At 40.5% G+C, this 22464-nt stretch overlaps 1 protein-coding gene across 1 annotated transcript; it reads left to right on the forward strand.

The window, feature by feature from the left end:
- The first annotated feature begins 26 nt into the window (after nucleotides 1-26).
- l2hgdh (L-2-hydroxyglutarate dehydrogenase) lies at nucleotides 27-17266 on the forward strand. Its single transcript, XM_034197958.1, has 10 exons — nucleotides 27-219; nucleotides 10842-10957; nucleotides 11243-11394; nucleotides 11965-12096; nucleotides 13737-13899; nucleotides 14128-14162; nucleotides 14431-14598; nucleotides 15172-15329; nucleotides 15410-15541; nucleotides 15970-17266. The coding sequence occupies exons 1-10, from the start codon at nucleotides 140-142 to the stop codon at nucleotides 16163-16165; spliced, it is 1332 nt and encodes a 443-aa protein (XP_034053849.1). The 5' UTR covers nucleotides 27-139; the 3' UTR covers nucleotides 16166-17266.
- The last annotated feature ends 5198 nt before the right edge of the window (nucleotides 17267-22464 follow it).

Genomic DNA, 22464 nt, shown 5'->3' on the forward strand with positions numbered 1-22464 from the left:
TGTTAACGTGTCAGATTTCAGGATGTAGCATCATGCTAACAGCAGGAAACAGGAGGGAGGAGGAGACTCAAAACTGATACTCTGGATGTGTTTCTGACAGTTATACAATGGAGTGTGAGGGTTACTGAACTTCGTGATCATGATCCGGACTTTTTGTGGAGCGACTGTGAAGGCTGTCGGGACCGCGAGGCCCATAAAGGAGGTCAGACGGCTACACAGGTACAACATGCTAATCAGGTGTTACTTGGTAGGATAGAGAATTAGCAGACTAGCATCTACCTACATGGATACTTAATGCATGTTTGTTTTAACACATATAACATCAAGAGATTCACGCTATTTTAGAAGGAGGAGGTGAACAATGTTTGTTTAGGATTCTTTTTAAATGATATCTTGAAGCAAAATGACAACAAATAGCTTCAAATCAAGCACATGTATGGCTCTGAATCTTATGTAATACCAATCTTTTAAAGGTGTCACATTTCAGCTTTAATTGCACAGTTGAGTACAAAAAGTTGGCAACTTTAAAAACAGGTTATGTGGATTATATCACATGTATTTATTTATTGTCCTTATACATTTTTATTTAATTAAAATCCGGAAATGTTTTGGTGCATAGCCAATGATTTTCTTTTTGTTGGGAGTCATTTGTGATTTCTAATGGGTCTGTGTGTTTTTTAGGGGATTTGACTTTAAGACACGCAATATAACACTGCACTGCTTTATGCATATGTCTGGAGACTTATTCCCATTGTGGTCCCCTAGTATAATAACTCTTATCATGCCATAAGATAATAAGAAACGAACATAATTGCCCATAAGAACTTTGTCAGTATATTCAGTTACAAGCACATATTGAAAGGCTCCTTCAAAAGTTAAATAAATGCAACATAACACAAAAGAAAGGAAGTAAAGTTTATTAAATACATTTCCTTTCATTCAACAGGATCACACAGTGCTTTACAAGAGTATAAATTAAATTAAATAAGGCCATAAAAACAGCCAAAAAAGAGAAACCATTAATGTATTGAGTGCAGTTCATGGACGAAGAACATTCAGTTCCATTGTTCCCGGTGCAAAATAAAACATATGGTGCAAACAACACGACACGCAGTCTGCTACAGGACAAGATGCAAGCTGTGGAGAAATAACCTGAACTTTGAAACCAGTTATTTATTAACACCACAAGTGAGAAACTAACTTTTAATAATTGCCAGTCAGAGCCAAGGGCATTCAGCTGTAGATTACGTAACACCTCTCTCTGCAGAACCCGATCTGTTACAAGGTGACAATGCACTTACTGGTGGTTGTCGTGCATACAATAAACACTTCGGGAGCGATACTGGTTAAGAAGAATTGATGTCCAAACGGTCTTTACCCTTTTATTCGTCCTGCATTGTATTCCTTTTACCATCTGTTACTTATTAGTACTTCAAGAGAAATGCAAAAAATAATCTGTGTAGGCCTATGTGTCAGGGCTGCACGATCATAGGCAAAATGATAATACAAGTTATACTTAGATTTTAAGGACAGATTATTTCATTCGAGTTTCACATTTAAATACACAGAGCTCTGCTTCTACTTCCATGTTTTGCTGCTTTTCGGAAAATGTACAAATCTTTGCATCAAAATGAACCGGCTCTTCACTCAGAGGGCGTCTCCTCCTAGAAGCAAAATAAAACCGCTCCACATCTTTTCACCCCCGAAAGAAATCAACAGCTTTCACTTCCGCCGTGCTGCGTTCCTGCAACAAGGAGTAAACTAGTCCATGTAAACATTTATAAATCAAGCACATTGGTTATCGTGATACTGTGTGCTGCACCAGTAGGGATGGGTATCGTTTGAAATGTATCGATTCCGATTCCGATTCCGGTTCTGCTTATCAATTCCGGTTCTTATCGATTCCCCGTTTCGATTCCAAAATTGTAAAAGAAAGAGGTCAAATGTTTAGATAACAAAAATATATTTATTCTTTTCAGCTTTAACTGAAATTGTTACAAATGAAAAATATACATGCAATACAAATGTATTGCACAATAGCTGTGCTTTATTTTAACTGAGCTATGCCTGTGGCAAGCTATTAACACTGTGCCCAATTGTCTTTTTATTTTTTAGTGTAGTGGAGCCTCACTTCAGAGCGTTTACCGCGACCCATCTTTGGTGTTATGAAGTGACTGAGCTCGTGAACTGTCTACGGGAGGGCGGGGGGAGCCTCGCTGCGGGGCAACTGTGGACCTCTGTCGCTTGTCAGCGCAACTTACATGATGCCGTTTAAAAAAAATAAGGGCGGTGCCGGCCATCAGCGTACCGAGCCGGCCGTCAACGGCCCGCTGACGACCGGCCGTTCTGTGATTCTCCAGGTCCGCCCTGTATTCCACCGGGTCACCGCGGTACAGACGGACCCGCTGGAATACAGGGTCTACCGCGTTTAGGAACCGTTAAGCAGAACCGAAAAGGTGTATTTTGTACGGGTACCCGGTACCCGGCATTTTCTTATCGGTTCTCATCTGGAACCGAGTTTCGGTTCCCAACCCTATGCACCAGTCAGTCCCTATTGTTGAGCCCACTGTCCTTTTATGAAGGAATGCCTGCAGCATGTGTTTCTTGTTAGACCTAACAGAGGTCTCTCTCTTTTTCCTTTTCCCTCGTAATCAAGTCCAGCAAGAAGTTTCATAACTGATCAAATGTTCTTCGGGTTTCAGCAGGAACAGCGCTGCACATTTTTGCAAGTTCAGGCAGTCACCCAGAAAACCCCCTTAAAGCCATGTTTCCTCCCAGTTATTTGGGTTGTCCTGATTCAACCTGAAGGTTCAGATAAGTGGACTGTGCTGCTTTTTTCTGCACTGCTTGTTTTGTTCCAATGTTCAGAGATGGAAACAAGCTGTTGGCTGTTCCCGGCCTCCTGTGGGAGTGAAGCTCTGTAAATCACAGAGCTTAATTCCCAGCCTTCAACAATGTGTTTATCCAGCTCTTTGCAAAAGCTGCATTGTGGGAAATCTTCAGTTCCGTTTTTCCTAGAACTGCCGTTTATACTCAGAACTAAAAAGCCTCTATCTTTATAAAAAGTGTTTGCAGTGGATGCAGTCTTGTGACACAGCTGGAGATTCTCCAAACACTGAACTCTCACATGTTTCTCCACTGAAGTCTGATCATTACTGGGGGGTCGCCAAAGCGTTGTAGGGCTGATTTTGAGACCGTAAAATACAAATATATTTATTTATATAAATAAATAATTACAATTATATATTTGGCCTTCATTTAAACTCTTAAGCCCCACTCTTAAGATTTAATAAACTATGAATGTTTCATATCCATGTAACGGGAAGAAACTCAGCTAACTGATATTATTATTTTTTTTCAGCAAAAAAAAACACAAGGCTAACGCTGAGCCTCTGAATTAGCCCCGAGCGAAAAAATGCTAACGCCGTTTGCACAGAAAACAAGGTATAACACCATTATTACTTATCGTAACTGCACATCCAACATATCGATTAGCATCGTGAGAATACACAGAATCGATAGGTATCTATATAATCACTCCATGATAAGAACTCGCGACATTATAAACAAAAACAGACAAAACACGACGTAGCTTTAGGTAGCAAAAACGGCATATGTCTCACCTTAGCTGTTATTCTGATCAAAAGTCGTGTTCAATGGCATTAAATCGAGAAAAAACGCGGCTGAAGGTTAATCCATAGGTTAATCCAATGTGTCCGTCACTTTGAAAAAATGATTGATGATCCATAATTCAATTTTTATGCAAAAATCGGAGAAAACAAATGTGCTGCTAATGGTAGCCCCCAGAGTGTGTCGCAGCTCCGGTTTTGGCTACGCGTCACTCTCACTCCTTATTTGGTAACCTGTGTGTGTATGTGGAACCTCCCCTCGATTCCATTGGCTCTGACGGTTAAAAAGAGATGTCAATCATCAAAATGGACCGAGGGGAGCCAGAGATAGGTCAAATCCACCTAAATGACCCCAGAAGTGTTTTTTGTGTGCTAAATCTCTCTAAAAAAGTCAAATTTCACTTGTTTTGCATCAATCTTGATACAGGGTACTTATTCTATGTTGTACTTTGGATTCCTAAAGCTTTTAGTCTACTAACCCATCATCCAAGGGTGGTTTTCACTAAGTAAAAAATATTTTTTTTTAATTGTTTTACTATGTTCAATCTGAATTTTCTTTAAAATAAAAAACATCTATATTGATTCTGACTTTTCTACATCCAACTCACAGGTTTATCATTACTTTGAGAAAAAAGATTATTAATTTTGCCCTTTTTAGAAGGGAAGATATGATCATTTGTTCTGGGAATGTCATTTTCGAGCCTGAGACCTGAAAAACAGGCTTGGGGCTTAACAGGTTAAGGATGTTTTTTTATTTTTTATTTATACTGTTTAAAACGAGTTTTTAAATGAATACTGTTTGTGACAATGCCCGAGCGGCCATGGAGGCAAAATAGGAGAAGCATGCAGGTTGGTGTTTTTCCACAGAAAACTGTTTTATTTTTCCATCCACTGTGACAACATGGCGGCCCTCCACAACCCTAGGCCTTAGACTCAGGTCCCTGGTTAGCCACTCCCCCAAATCAGGAGAGATTGCTGACACCTGATTTGAGTTGACTGCTCAGCTACAAGTATGGGTGCCTGAGCAGTGAGTCTTTCTCTCCTCTTGGGTTTGCTTGGCTCTACTGGACCTTGGTTTGGTTGTCCTTTCTTTATATACTGATGCATGTTCACACACCCACACACTACACACATTACTGATTAACTGACTTCATAGTTAATTTAGTTTCTTTAAATAAATGCACTTCAATTGGATGAATCATGTGTGGTCTCCTTCCTTTGTCCGTCCTTGAGCTAGGGCGTGACATGGGGGCTCGTCTAAAGTCAAAAGTCAAATTTTGACATACATTTTGTTGGTATGAATTTATTTTCTGTGCTAATTTAGGTTGGAGTATCACACATGGATGTAGTTGTTTTGGAGAGCTTTATTATAATCTAGTTTGGGCCAGTTTTCTTTGAGGTAAATATGCTAAATGTTTGGTGTGGCATGTGACTGGTGTTCTCCTCTGTGAGGCCAAGCAGCAGGTTCTAATAGAGAGTCTGTTGTCAGGGGTTGGGTTTAGTGTGACAGAGAAAGTGGCCAGAGCAGTTGTCTCGGGATCACGTCCATGGTTTCTTGTGGGGTCGCTGTGTATACAGTTGCTTTCCAGTACCACTGGGTTTCAGTGAATAAATACCCGCCACAAGTATCTGTACGAAGACTAGGTACGAGTTTAGTCACATAAGGGACATACTCTAATTAGTTAGTTGAGCATGGGGAGTCACCATGTTGTTGTTGCCACTAGTTGCATAGTGTAAAGGTTTGGTGTATGTTACCTCAATTTGGTTATCTAGGTTGATAGATTTTTGTGGTTTGATATGGCTAACATTGTGGAAGATTTTGTTCAGTGTCCCTCGGATGAGTTGTTGGAGCAATGTACAAAGGAGCAGTTGGTGAAGGTTGCTCATTATTACTCTGTTGATTCAAAGGAAACCCTGAAAAGTGTTATAAAGGCTCATTTGCTAGACTGTGCGGTACTGATGGACAGGGGAGGTAAGAGCATTGTCACTAATTATGTGTCTGGCTTAACATTTGAACAACAGAAAGAATTGTTGATTCTTGAAAAAGAGGTGGAACAAATCAAATACAAAAAGGAACAAATGAAACTGGATTTGGAACTGCAAAAATTGGCTTTGATTAGGGCAGGTAAAATGTCTGCATCGGCATTGAATGAGGAACTTGTAAGTTCACGCTTTGATGTTGCAAGTAATTTACTGTTGTTGCCAAAGTTTAATGAAAATGATATAGACACTTTTTTTGTCTGTTTGAGTGTGTTGCTGATTCAAGGGGCTGGCCTGATGAGGACAGAACTTTAATGTTGCAGTGTGTGTTTACAGGTAAAGCACAAGAAGCCTACTCCGCTTTATCTTCTGACGCCTGTAAAGATTATGATACGGTGAAATCGTCTGTTTTGAAGGCTTATGAGTTGGTGCCTGAAGCGTACCGCCAATGTTTTAGAGACTGGCGAAAGAGTGGTAACAAAACACATGTGGAATTTGCACGGGATTTGATCTTGCATTTCAAGCGCTGGTACTCTGCTTCTGGGGTAAAAACATTGGATCAGTTATGTGATTTAATCATTCTGGAGCAGTTGAAACAGTCGGTCCCTGAGAACATTGCAACCTATATTAATGAACATAAAGTCACATGTCCTAGGGAGGCAGCAGTACTGGCTGATGAGTATGTGTTGACGCACAGGCGCATCTTTGGTGAGCGTTATGAAAGGAATGAATCTCAGAAAGCAGGATCTTTGTCCCCAAAGTTTGCACAGCATCCTAATGGCACAAGCAATGCAAATGTGTGTCATTATTGCCATCAACAGGGTCATTGGAAAAAAGAATGTCCTTTGCTAGAGGGGAAAAGCAACAATTTTCATGTGAAGTCAGTTGGTTTGGCTACAACTATTCATAATCCCAGAGTTGGTGAAACAGAAGTCTTGGCTCCATTGCAAATGCAGGGTAAGCCAATTGATGTCTCAGAGGTTGAGTCGGGTTATGCTTCGTTTATGTCTGACGGTTTTGTAACTCTAGTTGGGAGTGACAAGAAAGTTCAAGTCAGGATTTTGAGGGACTCAGGCGCTTTGAATACTTTTGTGAGAGAGGCCATCTTGCCTTTTTCTCCAGATTCAGACATGGGGCGCTGTGTTCCAGTTAGAGGGATTGGTCTGCAAACCATTTCTGTGCCTGAGCATGAACTGTTTCTGTCCTGTGATTTGGTCCAGAGAGAAGTGGAGGTTGGTGTTCGTCCAGAGTTGCCCGTGACTGGAGTGGACATCATTTTGGGAAATGACCTGCCAGGTGGTCGTGTTTGGTCAGATCATGCAAAGCCATTCAGGGGTAACAAAATAAACATTGCAGGAAAGAGTTTTCAAGTTAGAAGCGAGGACTGGTTTTGTCCGGATAAGTGTGGAATGATGAACTTTGCTAGAAGAAGCAGTTGTTACAGATGTGGCAAGAAGAAAACCATGAGGGCACATATGATGAAAGCTGGAGCAACAGATGGTTGGAAAACTCTGGCTGGGAAGAGCAGGGGTCTCTTCAGTGTAAATGATTGGAAGTGCAAAACATGTGGCAATGTCAATTGGGCTAGAAAGTCAGAGTGCAACATTTGTAACACACGGAAGTATGTGAAAGAGAGCTACAGTAACCTCTTTGGGTAAGATGGGGCAGGCAAGGGGAGCTTCGTCCCATTCTTCTTGAAGTTTTGGCCGTACAGGCATTCCCTGTTTCGTCCACTAAGCAGCAGTAGTTGCTTTTCCTGGGGTTAGGCTGTAATGATTGCGGGTTTTGTGCAAATTTCGGTAGTCACCTCATGTACTTTTTGTCATAGTTCTATTCTTTGCCTAGTATCACTTTTGATAGGCTTATAATGCAGTTTTTGTGTGCTCTGAAACGTGTTACTCGGATTTATGAATTGGAAGAAAATGTTGTGTCTAATGTTCTTGTTTTGTTTCAGGATCTGAGGTGCTACCTCATTCTTAAGGGGGGAGGTGTGACGGCCCCTAGGCCTTAGACTCAGGTCCCTGGTTAGCCACTCTCCAAATCAGGAGAGATTGCTGACACCTGATTTGGGTTGACTGCTCAGCTACAAGTATGGGTGCCTGAGCAGTCAGTCTTTCTCTCCTCTTGGGTTGGCTTGGCTCTACTGGACCTTGGTTTGTTTGGCCTTTCTTTATATACTGATGCATGTTCACACACCCACACACTACACACATTACTGATTAACTGACTTCATAGTTAATTTAGTTTCTTTAAATAAATGCACTTCAATTGGATGAATCATGTGTGGTCTCCTTCCTTTGTCCGTCCTTGAGCTAGGGCGTGACACAGCACCTAAATACACCCAGGACTAATCAAACACACAAGACACAGGTGAGGGGGGAGGAGCAAACACAGGGCACCAGGTGAACACAACCGGGTAATCAGCAGGAGGGAACACAGAGACCGGAAGTAACAGACAAGACGGGGGTGAACACTTATACAATTAATGCAATTTAATCATTTAATAAATACTACATCAATAAATAGTATAAACTATGTGCAAATATGCAATGCCAAACTGCACTGTGCAATCACGCCAACAAAGCTCAAACTGTTCACCACTAAAGTGCTGAGTGACATTATTTCCGTGCACAGGGAAGTTGTCATCAATATACCCTATAGCAGTGGTTCCCAAACGGTGTGCCGTGAGGCAAGTCCGGGTGTGCCGTGGGATTTTGTGAAAACCATACGTTATTATTGCAATATACAACTACACAAAAATAATTATTTTTTAATTTACTATATCAGTACTTTGTAGGTTTATATGTACGTAATCTGCGCGATTTGTGCGTCCACATCTCCACGTGCAGTGCTGCATAAACATGGCTGAGTCAGCGATAACTTTCGAGGGGTGGAGGTATGCCCATTATTTTGAGTTCGTCCGAAGAATAGACAGGAATGTGACGGTGAGGTGCAAACTGTGTCCAGGCCAGAAGCTGTTATCCACTGCTGTAAACACCACGTCAAACCTCAACACACACCTGCAAATAACACATGCTAAGGTGAAGCTACCGCACATGCTATTTGTTGTTTGTTTATATCACTTAGTCTGTTCTTCTTCTCGGTCTTCCGGTTGTTGCCTGTTTTGACAAATACACACTACCGCCGCCTGCTGGTAAGGAAAGTTATTGCCACTCACGCATGCGCAGTTCGTACGTGCTTGGCGAGTAAAGTAACGAGTAAAGTAACGAGTTACTTTATGTAGATAGTAACGAAGTAGTGTAATATATTACTTTTTTTTTTAAAAGTAATATGTAATATATTACATTTTTTTTTGTAACGACCCCATCTCTGGAGTTGGCGTTCTCTACTCTGATTTACATGAAGAACAACCGGAGGTCACGGCTCTCTGTTGAACAGGACTTGCGAGTGGCCCTCTCCTCAGTGCCACCAAGGATTAAAAAATTCTGCGCGCCCCGACAGGCACATGTATCTCACTCATTTGTAAGTCGGCAAAATATTTACAATAGCACATGTTTCAATGCTGATTGCTGAAATGTTACATTTATAATTTGTAGTTCAGGACCATGGACAATGCAGCTTCCTTGCATTGACAGTTCTCTGTGCTGAATTTCTGCTGAGTTTCCTTTGCCTCATTTTTTATTTTGTGACCTGTCTGGTTTAAATGAGTGTGTTGCTGCTTTGATGAAGCCTAATTTGATAAAGTTTCAAATTAATTTCTGAAATATTTCGTTAATAAATATTTCATGAGTAATATAGTTGTCTTTGTCACATTTTATTTGGCATTAGTAAATAATTATGCACATTTACAGATATTTTACATGATATGAGTGATAACACGAGTTATAAGGGCTATTTTGCACAATAGGTGTGCCTTGAGATTTTTACTTGTCCTTTGGTGTGCCTTGGGCACAAAAAGTTTGGGAACCACTGCTCTATAGTATACAGTACAATGATTATATAAACATGTTAACAAGAGCCCTAGTAACGGCATCTCGTCGTTACACTGTTTGAAAAAAATTAAACTAGCTTGTATTTTCAAAAAAGGACATGAAGGTGCAAAATAAGGAAATAAATAAAAAGTAAGGAAATCATTTTGGGAACCACTGCAAGGGATATATTTTTTAAAGGGGACCTATCATGCAAAATGCACTTTTTGATGTCTTTGATGCAAATATGTGTCCCCGGTGTGTCGGGGAACTCACGCAGCGTCAGAAAATAAAACCCTCTCTCTTTTCCTCCGTACCCAAATCTCTAAAAACGGGGGAACAACGGAGCTGATCCAGATTTGCGTCCGATATGACGTAATATCTGAAATGTGGACCCACGGCCCAATCAGAAACGTTGCTATCAGAAACAATGCCCGACTGTTTTGGACGTAATATGGTCGGTGTTTACATTAGCATCGCTAACACTCAGAGCTAACCTGTACTGGAGAGCATGTGTGTGAAGAAGCAGGAAATAAAAAGGAACTCACCTTGTGGTATAACCGGCAAGAGAGAAAGCCTTTGAGCTCCAGACTGTTTCAGAGAGAATCCTTGATAATCCATGATATGGCGTTTCATCACGGCAGCATTTAGTTTAGACAGTAGCTGCCGGGTCCCGCATGAGCTCAGACCCCTCCTTTTTTTTTTTTTAAAGCTTTATCCCCCAAATCAGCACTTTTGAAACCGGAAGTGAAATAGAGGGATATGAGGCATGGCTAGAATGGGTGATCTGTTTGGTATTTTGAGCAAAACACTTCATGTTTTTTATATATCTGAGACCTATGCTATTGCCTACAAATAGCATGATAGGTGACCTTTAAGATTACCAATGGAAAAATGCTTTTATTTATTTTTATTAACTTTACTAATATTAATTTATTTTTATAATTATCTTATTTATTTCCTTATTTTAACTTGTAACTGTCTTACTTATTTTTTTTATTTTTTTTTACTTTATTTAATTTCATATTCTGTTTTACCATATTATTATTTGTCATTTGAACGGAAAAGTCATATGTCAGGATATGTCTTGATTTGTAAAAATGAAAATAAACAGGTTTTTTTTAAAACAATGGATTCAGTGCAGTTGGATATTCTCCTGAAATATTTTTCTGATCCGAGTCAAAGGCCTCTGCTGCTCATTGGACATTCATCCAGTGACCTCATCATTTGACCTGCTGTAACCTGATTCTCTTATCAGTATTTACCCTGATTTTTAAAAGTGTGTGTGCCGTCTGTGTTTCAGCTCGTATGACGTTGCGGTGGTGGGGGGGGGCATCGTGGGTCTGGCCACCGTCAGAGAGCTGATCCTGAGACACCCGACACTCAGCTTCATCCTGCTGGAGAAGGAGAAGGAGCTCGGTACGTCCCTCCAGAGGACGATATAAGAAGTGAAGTGTTTAAACTTGGTGCAGACACAAGAGAAAGAACAGTTTCAGTTTATTTACACCAACAGAGTGCATTTTTTATTTATTTAATTAAAGCAATTACACATTTTAAAATGTATTGTGGTTAGCTTAATGGTATTTTACTGTACACTTTTCCTGTTAAAGTTTTTGCAGCTGCTCTTCAAAATGTCCGTGCACGCTCCTGATGATAAACCTATCTATTAATGTCTTTTTAAAAATGTAATTCCTGTGTCTGCAGCGGTGCATCAGAGCGGTCACAACAGCGGAGTGATCCACAGCGGGATCTACTACACCCCCGGCTCTCTGAAGGCCCGGCTGTGTGTGCGCGGCGCCACGTTAGCTTACGAGTACTGCGACAAGAAGGGACTGCCCTACAAGAAATGTGGAAAGGTCCGTATATATAGCAAATAAAATACTAGCCATACATTACTGAGGCTGTAATTTATGGTCTTTTTGTTTTAATTCAAAGCTTTTATTGAGGGTTTGGAATGAAGCAACGTCGTCATCATCACGCTTAAAAATTAACAACAAGCTCGTACAAAATCCTCACTTTGAATAACAATTTAATGTATATTTTCTGAATATCGGAGCGCAGTGAAAATTAGTTTTAGTCTAAATACCAGGACATATTTTAGATATTAAAATAAATGTCTTAATAAATGTTGAATTTCCTTGAATTTTGCAAAGTATGTCTGAAACGATCCTACGCCACTGGAATCCCATTCTACTAATTGTATATATTTCTAATAATATTATTGTAGCTTTCCTTTTTCTATCTCTGTGCACAAACACAACAAAAGGAATGCAAAAATAAATCAACTTTATGAATGAAGTTTAAAACCTTTTTGTACAGCCCTATATTTATATACAAAATGCATTCAACACAAACTCTGTTTAAGGATTTGCAGGATGGATCATTGTGTTGTAATTGTGTTGTTACCGATGTGTGTGTTTGTGCAGCTGATCGTGGCCACGGAGCAGGAGGAGATCCCCCGGCTGCAGGCTCTGTACGAGCGCGGCATGAAGAACAACGTGAGAGACCTGAGCATCGTCGACGCTGAAGGCATCCGCGAGAGAGAGCCTTACTGCAGGGTGAGAGAAGACTCACACACTGATGTACACAGTGTCTGCTGTCCTTAAAGATGGGGTAGGTAATTTTGGAGAAACCAGCTCGAGTGCGCTAGAATTTGAAAATACACAGCCGGAACAAATCTGCCACTTCCTTCAGACTTCCTTACAGAGCCCCTCCTCCAACACACACAAACATGACCAATGAGGGCACGAGATAAGTCTGTGCACAGATGGAAGGCTGACAGGCAGGTAGGCCATCCAGATACTTTAGCCGGGCCGGCTCAGATGATTGGTCGTGCTTTTTACAGCGCCACGGCTTCCACAGATGAAATGTATTTATTGTCAAAGCACTTAAGATATTCATCGCTATCGGGATGTTAAGAGCATTCCATGGAATATAACAAAAAGTGTTTCTCGAGCCGGTTTCTCAAACTTACCCCACCTTTAAAGGCCCAGACACACCAAGCCGATTTCAGCCGTCGATAGATGTCTGGCCGTCGATGAGCGTCCTGTCGCCCTACTCAGATTGGTGTATCCCGCACCGTCGTGTCTTTTCGGCCGTACCGACACCTTCCGCTGTTGAATCGGGGAGCTGTCGGCAAAATAAATCACTCCGATTGGCTGTTTAGCTTAGCGAATCAGTGCATGTGAAGCGAGGTACGCAAACAAACGATTAAGAAGGCACACACAGAAGGCTATTACCGCACTAAACATGTTTTCGATGGACGAGAGTGAAAATGGAACGCACAAGCTATTTGTTGTTTGTATATATCACGCAGTCTGTCTTCCGGTTGTTGCCTCTTTTGAATGACGAATACACACTACCGCCGCCTGTTGGTAAGGAGAGTTATTGCCACTCACGCATGCGCAGTTCGTATGTGCTACTTGGCCGTCGGCTGAAGTCTTTGCGGTGTGTTCCAGTGCGACTGTTGGCCAAGACGCAGGAGACGTGAGGCGACAACAGTCGTGTTCCGTCGGGACGTGTTCTTTGGTGTCAGCTTGGTGTGTCTGGGCTTTAAAAGTCACCTATTATACTGTTTTTCATCCATATATCACAGGTCTCAGATATATACAGAGCCTGTCTCTGATTGGCTGAAACACCAAACAGATCATTGCAGCATCCCATAATCCCCTCTGTTTCCAAAGTGCTGATTCTCTGTCTGTTACTTTAGATGAAAATAAGGAGCCCCTCCCCACGCCCCTCTGAGAGACATTTGGTTACAAAGAACTCAATTAAGCTCTAGGAGGAGATTCAGGTGATAAGGTGGGGGGGGGGTTACCTTGGTTGCTGATTGCCTAATGGTAACACAAGCCAAAAAACTCGTTATGACATCATAGAGTGGCCAAAATCTGATCAGCTCATTTTCAGACAGGTTTTTATAGAAATGGATCAGGACAAAAAGAGAGAGAATCTTTTGTTGATGTAGAAGAGACATGGAGAAGAGGGGACACATGTTGATGTAGAAGAGACATGAAGAAGAGGGGACACATGTTGATGTAGAAGAGACATGAAGAAGAGGGGACACATGTTGATGTAGAAGAGACATGAAGAAGAGGGGACACATGTTGATGTAGAAGAGACATGAAGAAGAGGATTTTGCATAATAGGTGACCTTTAAATCAGAGTAAAGGATCTGATGCTTCCTCCTCCCCCCCTGCAGGGCATCATGGCTCTGGACTCTCCATACACCGGCATCGTGGACTGGAGGATGGTGGCTCTCCGGTACGGGCAGGACTTTGAGGAGGCGGGGGGGACGGTGGTGACGGAGTCCGAGGTCAACGACATCTGCTCGGCGACGGAGAGCCAGGCCGGGAGCACAGAGGGTAAAAAAACAGGGGTGCAGAGTAACAAAGTGCTTTTGCTATCAAGTACTGCACTACATTTCTGAGGTTCATTTCCTGCTCTTTTTTTACTTCTACATAGAACTTTTATTATGCACAGTAATATAACTGATCTTTCATCCAAGTTGCAGCTAGTATGTTCACATTATTCTGGTCCATTATAACACAGTCATAAACAAGACTAGTCATTCACATTTGTTTTACTTGCAGGTATGAAATACCCTATTGCAATCAGAGATAAAAAGGTAAGAAACACGCGTCATCAAGTACACATATTTAGATTGTGTTTTATAGTTGCATTATAATAATGACAATAAAGCTTTATTTTTACACCATTTTTAATACACAGCACATATTCAGCATGTTGTAGTAAAACAGAAATAAGAAAAAATTGGTCAATACAATAAAATATAAAGATGTCATTGTGTTGTGTAGCCCCGGGGTTAAAGCTTCACAATTTCTATATCTTGTTTTATTATTTCCATCATTTTCTTGCTGTTGTTTACTCTCCAGGGCAGGGAGGTGCGGTGCCGCTTCGTTCTGACCTGCGGGGGTCTCTACTCGGACCGCCTCTCTCAGATCTCAGGCTGCAGCAGTGAGCCGAGGATCGTTCCCTTCAGAGGAGACTACCTGGTGCTGAAGCCCGAGAAACACTACCTGGTGAAGGGCAACATCTACCCCGTGAGTCTCAGGAACAATCCTTTAATTTATACATGTTTAAATCATTAGAGATTCACATACCAGTACTGTATGAAATCTGAAAACGGTGGCGACCCCAAGTGGCAGAAAGAGACGTGTGTTTGAGTTGTTGAAGTTTGAAAGATATGGAAATACTTGAACACGTGGTCAGTAAGCTTAAGCCTTTTTTTAATACTTTCTAAATTATTATTGTTGCATGTATTTATTAGTTGTTATTTCCCATCATCTTAATCTGTTCCCAATGGGGATTTCTAAGTAAACCAAAAGCTTGGAAATTGCAATTATACCTCTGTCTTAATTTGGAGTAACTCTTCTCATCCACTTAGCAGCTGATCTCTGTTACATATACAAAATAAAAAATCAGATTTAGATTCCACTTTTTTGTCATTGCACATGCAGTTTGATAAAGTGTTTGAGGTTCCAGTAGTTTCACATATTGATAACAGTATCACAGTTGTTGGCAAGGTACAGAAAGTTTTGTATGAATATGAAATTAATATGAACAAATAAGGTTGTTTTCTCCTTCATTTTTTCTCCATTTAAATATCCGTATAGGTCCCTGACCCCCGGTTTCCCTTCCTGGGAGTCCACTTCACTCCGAGGATGGACGGGAGTGTTTGGCTCGGTCCGAACGCCGTGCTGGCCTTCAAGAGGGAGGGCTACAAAGTTTACGACTTCAACGTCCGGGACTTTGCAGACGCTCTCTCGTTCAGGTACAACATCAACAACATTTGATCTGTTTTAAATGATATTATTACAGAGATTCTGAGTGTTTATTCTCTCTGTTGTGCAGGGGTCTTCAGAGGCTGGTGATGAAGAACATGGTGTACGGGATGGGAGAAATGTATCGAGGGATTTTCATTGGTGCACAGGTCAAAATCCTGCAGAAGTACATCCCCGAACTCTCGCGGAGTGACGTGCTCAGGTACAAGATAATGCAAGACCTAAGAAATACATGCACACTTCCTTATATTACAGTATCAGGGGTTGATTAACAGGTGCACTTACCTCTGGAGGTAAATCTACCAGCACAATTGAGATCTAGGGCGGCTCGATAATGCCTGTAATCTGTTTTCAAGGTCACAGGCTCCTCCAACAGTGCAACACAATAAAACTGATAATAGTTCAAGTAAATAAAATAAAATAGAATATAAATAAAGCGGAAAAAAAGGCAAAGTTGGAGAGGAACAAAATACACAGCAGCCATCTTCACCGGCGCCATCTATCAGTCAATATTGAGATAAGAATTAGCTACCTTTTATTAATTGACTCTGGAAAACAGTGTGCATTTATGTAACTTGTTTGTAAGAAGATAACTGTAGGATTTAATTCTGTTTCCTGTTTCCTCTGCAGGGGTCCTGCAGGGGTCCGGGCTCAGGCTCTGGACCGAGACGGGAACCTGGTGGACGACTTCGTGTTTGACGGCGGCGTCGGGGAGGTGGGCAGCCGTGTTCTCCACGTGAGAAACGCTCCATCACCCGCCGCCACCTCGTCACTCGCCATCGCTGAGATGGTGGCCGACGAGGTGGAGAAACGCTTCGATCTGTAGAGCAAGATCACAGAATAAAGAAGAGAGAAAACCAAAAATCATCCTTATCTTGACAGTGAAAATATTTGTTATCCAACTATCCCTACCTCAACATCACTGCCATCATGGAGCCTTAATGTGGAGAAGAAATTTACATATTTCACATTTTTCAACAGTTTTTACTTAAGTGTTGTTTTAAGTTGCTTCACATGTTAACTTTACTACATTTCAATACAAGTGCAGCCTTTAGAACTTGTTAGCCTGCCAACGCTAGCCTGCCAACGCTAACCTGCTAACGCAACAGGTGTTCAGGCAGAAAATAACCAACAACTTGTAGCTGTTAGTAAGCTGACAACAAGCTGAGCTCCCATGACTTAACAGTGTACTTAATTAGCCATTATTCTCTCTTAGCTTTAGCAACATTGTTATTAGCCATTAGCTCTTTTAGTTAGCCGCTGTTTTACAGTAGCAACTGGCTAGCCTCACAAGCATCCAAACTAGTGCATTTCGGATAAGAAAAATCTTATCAGTTTAATGTTTTAAACGTACTTTTTTAAGGAGATTGAGGGTTTTTAAAACTATAAATCTTGTATGGTTCTTTTGAGGACATGCGGTTTTTATTTGTGTTTTGACTGTATGAGAGATTAATTTGTCCCTGTCATTTTCATATTTTAATACTGTAAAGCCTGCCGGGTTTTGTCAGACATGCTCCAGAAATGTATAAGAATGAGAAAAAAGGAAAGGAAAAAATAAGGATTTTGTCCTTAAATATAATTGTGTCATAATGTAAACATGATGATCTCTAGTTTTTTGTCAACAATCTGTATGAAAAAAGTGGGATTTTATTTGTAAATGTCATAACACACAGTTAATCAGTTTTATCTTCAATAATTGTGTTAACAATTAACAATATAGTCTTATTGTCATATTTATATTCACTTAAGAAGGAGTTGTGTTGGGGTGCTAATTTCATTTAATTCTGCCTAATTTGCACTTTCTACATGTTCAAGAGCTTCACATTTTCCAGACAATGTATATATATCAAAATTCTATTATTTCATACGTTTTATTGACATTGAATGTTGAGTATTTTGTACCATAAATACATATTTTTGAAGAGCATGATTGTGGGTTTTTGCTTCATTAGTTACATGGCTGCAACCTCAGTTGATTCCAATGGATGTGCATGAACGAGGTGAAAAAGTGAATAGAAAACACGTTTATTTGGTTAAATTTCAATAGATTTTTTAACCTTTCATATTGAAAAGCGTGTGTATATTTACACATGCCCATCCTTATCAAAACCAAACATACTGTATGATGTATACAAAGTGTATATATAGGGTGGTCCTTAAAATTGAAAGTGGGAAAGTCTAAACTCCAACCCCCAGAATTCATTCTATTAGTCAAGAAAACTCTCCTGGTGAATTTCTTCCACAATCTGACAACATGTACCCCTCCCTCATCGACCTGGGCTGCCACACCAGCAGCCACGGTGCGTAACTGAGGCTAAACTTTAAGGTTGATGAGGGAGGGGTAAATGTTGTTGGAATTTGAATACAATTCACCAGGGGCCTATACTACGAATCTAGTTCAACCTAACCTGGATATGTTTGAGTTAGCCGGTTGGCCTAATCCAAAACATACGCGCTCTCGCTAAACTGTACTACGACCCGGGTTATCAAGTGGATCGCTCAAGCCAGCCGTGTCCTATCTAGTTAGGTGCGCGTTCACATGAAAGGGGTGGTATTTGGAGCATTCGACCAATCAGAAACATGGAGAAGCGTACTGACAGCGCAGCGTCATACTTCCTGAATGAAAAGTGAACTTTAATACTAGTCAAAAATGAAGAAGTTAAACTTTAAACATCCATGACTTAAACACTTTATCCAGGATAAAAGCCACATAGTCTGCACCTGCAAGGTGAATACAGCTGGCAAAAGAAAAAGTGTTTGAATGCGTACATTAACAGGTTTATGATATCACTGCCCCGTCTAAGACACGATTTGACTTTAATTACATTTGTCTCGAGTGTTTCGTCAACTTAATGTGTTGCTTAAAATAATACTTCTGCATACAGTATGTGACACTGTGAGTGTTGCACGGCCAGATAGGGCTCAGCTGACTCAGATAAGAAAATATGATCCATTATGAAGTGATATGCCGCGGACTGTAGGCCTACTTAATGTTACTCTGATCCGGTTACTTAGGCCTATGTTGTGGCAGATATTTAAGTAAGCTTTCTTAACGCTAATGTTATAATAGTCAGATTGCTCTGAAGATGGGAGGTGATATTCTATTCTTTTTCACGTTCACACAGTCGGTGATTTTTGCCAGCCGTCTTTCCTGCGACGGCAGCTTTTCTGTATTTCCTTTCTCCTGTAATATGACTTGATCGCTTTAAACTCCACACACTGAGCTCTGATTGGTCAGCAGGCAGTGCTTTCACTGAGTTGAGCTCTTAGCCTACAACCTAACCTGGTCCCGACCAGGTTAGCCGCTTAGCATAAGTTACCATGGAGATCTAGCCTGCTAAAAAGAGAACCAGCTTCGTAGGACCGGAAAGCCGGAGTTTTCCCTGAATTTAGCCGGCTAAGCGAAAATCCTGCTTCGTAGTATACCCCCCAGGAGAGTATTCTTGACTATCATAACGAATTCCGGTGGTTGGAGCTTAAAATAAATTAATTCGAAAATGTACATGCCACTAAGGACCACCCTACTGTATATATGTATATATATATATTGTTTTTTTTAACCCTAACCCTAAGTCTAATTAAATAAATGGGAAAATAATCATAAGATAAGATGGAACTTTATTTATCCCCATGGGGAAAAACAGGCTTAGAGTTAAAAAAAATAGAGGTAGAGGTAAAAAATAAAGACAAAGTAGAATAAAACAATTAAAATAATTATACAAAAGCGATACAAATAAAGTTATAAATAAACAAAAAAAGACACATATTCAATCAAATAAACTTCATTGTGTTGTTCTGTATTATATATATTTTGTTATTGTTTGTATCAGAATTCCAGAATGAAGCACTTCTTCAATTTGTCCACAAGGAGGCAGAGTCACAGTAACAAACGGTATGAGGCATACATATTTCTACATTTAAGGATTTTACTGTGGATGTTGGTAATTGTACAATTCGTTTTTATCACAGATGACATGATTCAATCTTTGATTAGATATTTATTGTGTTTCAAAATATATTACTATATCAGTTTTGAAAAATACACAACACAACACAAATAAAGTCAATAGAAACTTAAAGAAATAATAAAAAAAATAAAAAAACATTTATCATTTTAATAAATAATATATATATATAAAAAATAAATGAACTTATTTTATATGTATGTATTATAACAATATAAATAACAATTATTTTTAAGAATACTTCCTTGTTATGAAACCAAACTTTGCAATTCACAAATAAATACTACTTCTACTCAAGACCAAGACTTTAAGAGGTCGAGACCAAGGGTGTTTCTCAATCGCGAGTACGCTTGCTTGGTAGCACATATCTTCCGAGCGTCTTGCTTCAGAAGCGAGGCAAGAATACTTCCTGGCATTCGGAAAACAAAGGGAGTTTCTCAATCGCGAGGATGCTGGCTTGGTAGTCGCGTACTTCCAAGTCACTTCCTTCAGAAACGAAGCAAGTATACTTCCAAGCCACGGCTTCGGAAAACGAAGAAGAATGGAACAGGCTAACAAGTGTGCCACTCTCTCTAACGGTTTCAACATAAACTACCGAAAATAAATACCTCACGATGTCTATCTAATTATGAACTTGCTTTACTTTCACGGAACACTTTTTTGGTGATAACAAACAAATGTAACAAAGTAACATATTTACCAACACATGTTCTACGCCACTATACTTACATTTAAATGTGTGCTGCGTCAGTTCAGCCATTCTCCGCAAGGGTTTTTTTAATTGGTCCGTGCGCAAAGCATTGTGGGGATTTTAAGGACGCAAAGTCTACCCATGTGCAGCCTCGAAATTTCCCCCAAACCAAGGACGCGGCCTCTGTGGAATTCCAAGTATGCTGGAGATTGGAACAGTCCTTCGGCGGCACTCGATGACGTAGCATCCTTGAAATATTGGCTTGGAAGCCAGAATCCTCGAGATTGAGAAACGGCCAAAGAGTGGAACAGGCTAGCAAGTGTGCAGGTGTGCGTCATATGAGAGGCCCCGCCTTACATTTTCCGCCACAGATTTTGGGAAGTTGGTCCGTGCGCAAAGCATCGTGGGGATTTTAAGACCGCGGGCCGTTTCTCAATCTCGAGGATACTGGCTTCCAAGCCAATATTTCAAGGATGCTACGTCATCGAGTGCCGCCGAAGGACTGTTCCAATCTCCAGCATACTTGGAAGTGACTAGGAAGTACACGACTACCAAGCCGCATCCTCGAGATTGAGAAACGGCCCAAGACTTTAAGAGGTTGACACCAAATCAAGACCAATACTTTAAGCGATCGAGACCAAGACAAGACCAAGACAAGACCAATACTTTAAGAGGTCGAGACCAAGTCAAGACCAAGACCAAGAACAAGACTTTAAGAGGTCGACACCAAATCAAGACCAAGACTTTAAGAGGTCGACACCAAATGAAGACCAATACTTTAAGAGGTCGACACCAAATGAAGACCAATACTTTAATCGCTCGAGACCAAGACAAGACCAAGGCAAGACCAAGACTTTAAGATGTCGAGACCAAGACCAAGACCAAGTCAAGACCAAGACTTTAATGCCCCGGCCACACGAGGACGAAAACGGTCGTTTGCGTTACTGTTTAGTGTCATATAGACCGTTCGGCCACACGAGGACGACCGAATACGGCACTAAACGACTGCGTAAACGATAACGGGTCCCAAGGTGGATAGAACGGCATACGCAACGCACTGGGGGGTCCAACGGCTCCGTGTGTACGCCCTATACGATCATTTTCTGATAATGATGAGGCAATAGCCCCGCCTCTCCCCACCTCTGCTGCTCATGAAACAGACACTGGCGCTGTCCGAAGAGAGGGAGGAAAAAGAGAGGCTCCGTGTATTTTATTATTATAATATATAGATTCGTTATTCATTTGTTTTAAAGCTCAATAAATAACAAAGAAGACCTTTGACCGGCACTTTTATAATTTTGTCGGAAGATTTAAACTTTAATACACGTTGACTGGTGAAAAACTCTGCCCGGTTCCCTCGGCCCCCACCGCGGAGAATAAACAGAAGGGCAACCATGACAACCATGCTTCTTCGCTGCTTTTGTGGAGGAAGTTACAGCGCCACGTACAGGCTCCTGCATATGTACTGCAGCTTCTCCAGCGGTTGGAGCTAAACGGAGCTGTCTCGTGTGGACAGTCACTATGCGGTGAATATTGCGTGTGGACGGAAGCTTTTTTGCGATTGCGTTTGCGTTAATCCTATGCGTTTAGCTGTTTTCGTCCTCGTGTGGCCGGGGTCTAAGAGGTCGAGACCAAATCAAGACCAAGACTTTAAGAGGTCGAGACCAAGACCAAGTCAAGACCAAGACTTTAAGAGGTCAAGCCCAAGACTTTAAGAGGTCTTAACTTCAGACATATTTCATATTATTTGAGCCAACTTTTTTATTGTTGTTTATTTTTCTCACATTCTTTATATATGTGTCTTTGCTTTTATTTGTATCCCTGGTAAACATACGTTACTGAAACCTGATTCTGATTTGTATTCCTGAAACTAAAAATGTGTTTGCTTCTGTAAGTTCCATACTTTTCACAGAGACAGAACATCCAGCCTCTTTTTTTATAGAAATTAATAAATCATATTTTTACTGTATTTTCTTATGTAATAAAAGATTTAATAAATACAAATGAATTTAAAATAATAAAACTGCACTGCCCTTTCAGTTCAAATCCAGATATATTATACACATTTGTATAGTACTCTTATTGTCATTTAAAAAAAATCTTCATTAATGTTTCTTGATTTTTTTCAATGACTTCCTTGTTGTGAAATAATACTTTGCAATAAAAATAATTTTGATTCAGATATTTTATTCCTGAAACTGTGAATCTTCTGTCTCCTGCTGGGACTATAATATGCAAAGAGACAGCAAGTCCAGCCTTTTTCTTTTATTATATAGAAATACAAATCATTATTCATGTTTCTTGTGTTTTTCTTAAATACTTTCCTTGTTATGAAAACCTATTTTGCAGTAAAAAGGGTTCTGATTCTAAATCTGTATTCCTGTTACTGTCTTCTGTCTCCTGCTGGGACTCCAGTATGCAAAGAGACAGAAAGTCCAGCCTTGTTTTTCTCCTCTGTCCAATAAAGAG

Source organism: Gymnodraco acuticeps, unplaced genomic scaffold (assembly GCF_902827175.1).
Source record: "Gymnodraco acuticeps unplaced genomic scaffold, fGymAcu1.1, whole genome shotgun sequence".
Taxonomy (NCBI): Eukaryota; Metazoa; Chordata; class Actinopteri; order Perciformes; family Bathydraconidae; genus Gymnodraco; species Gymnodraco acuticeps.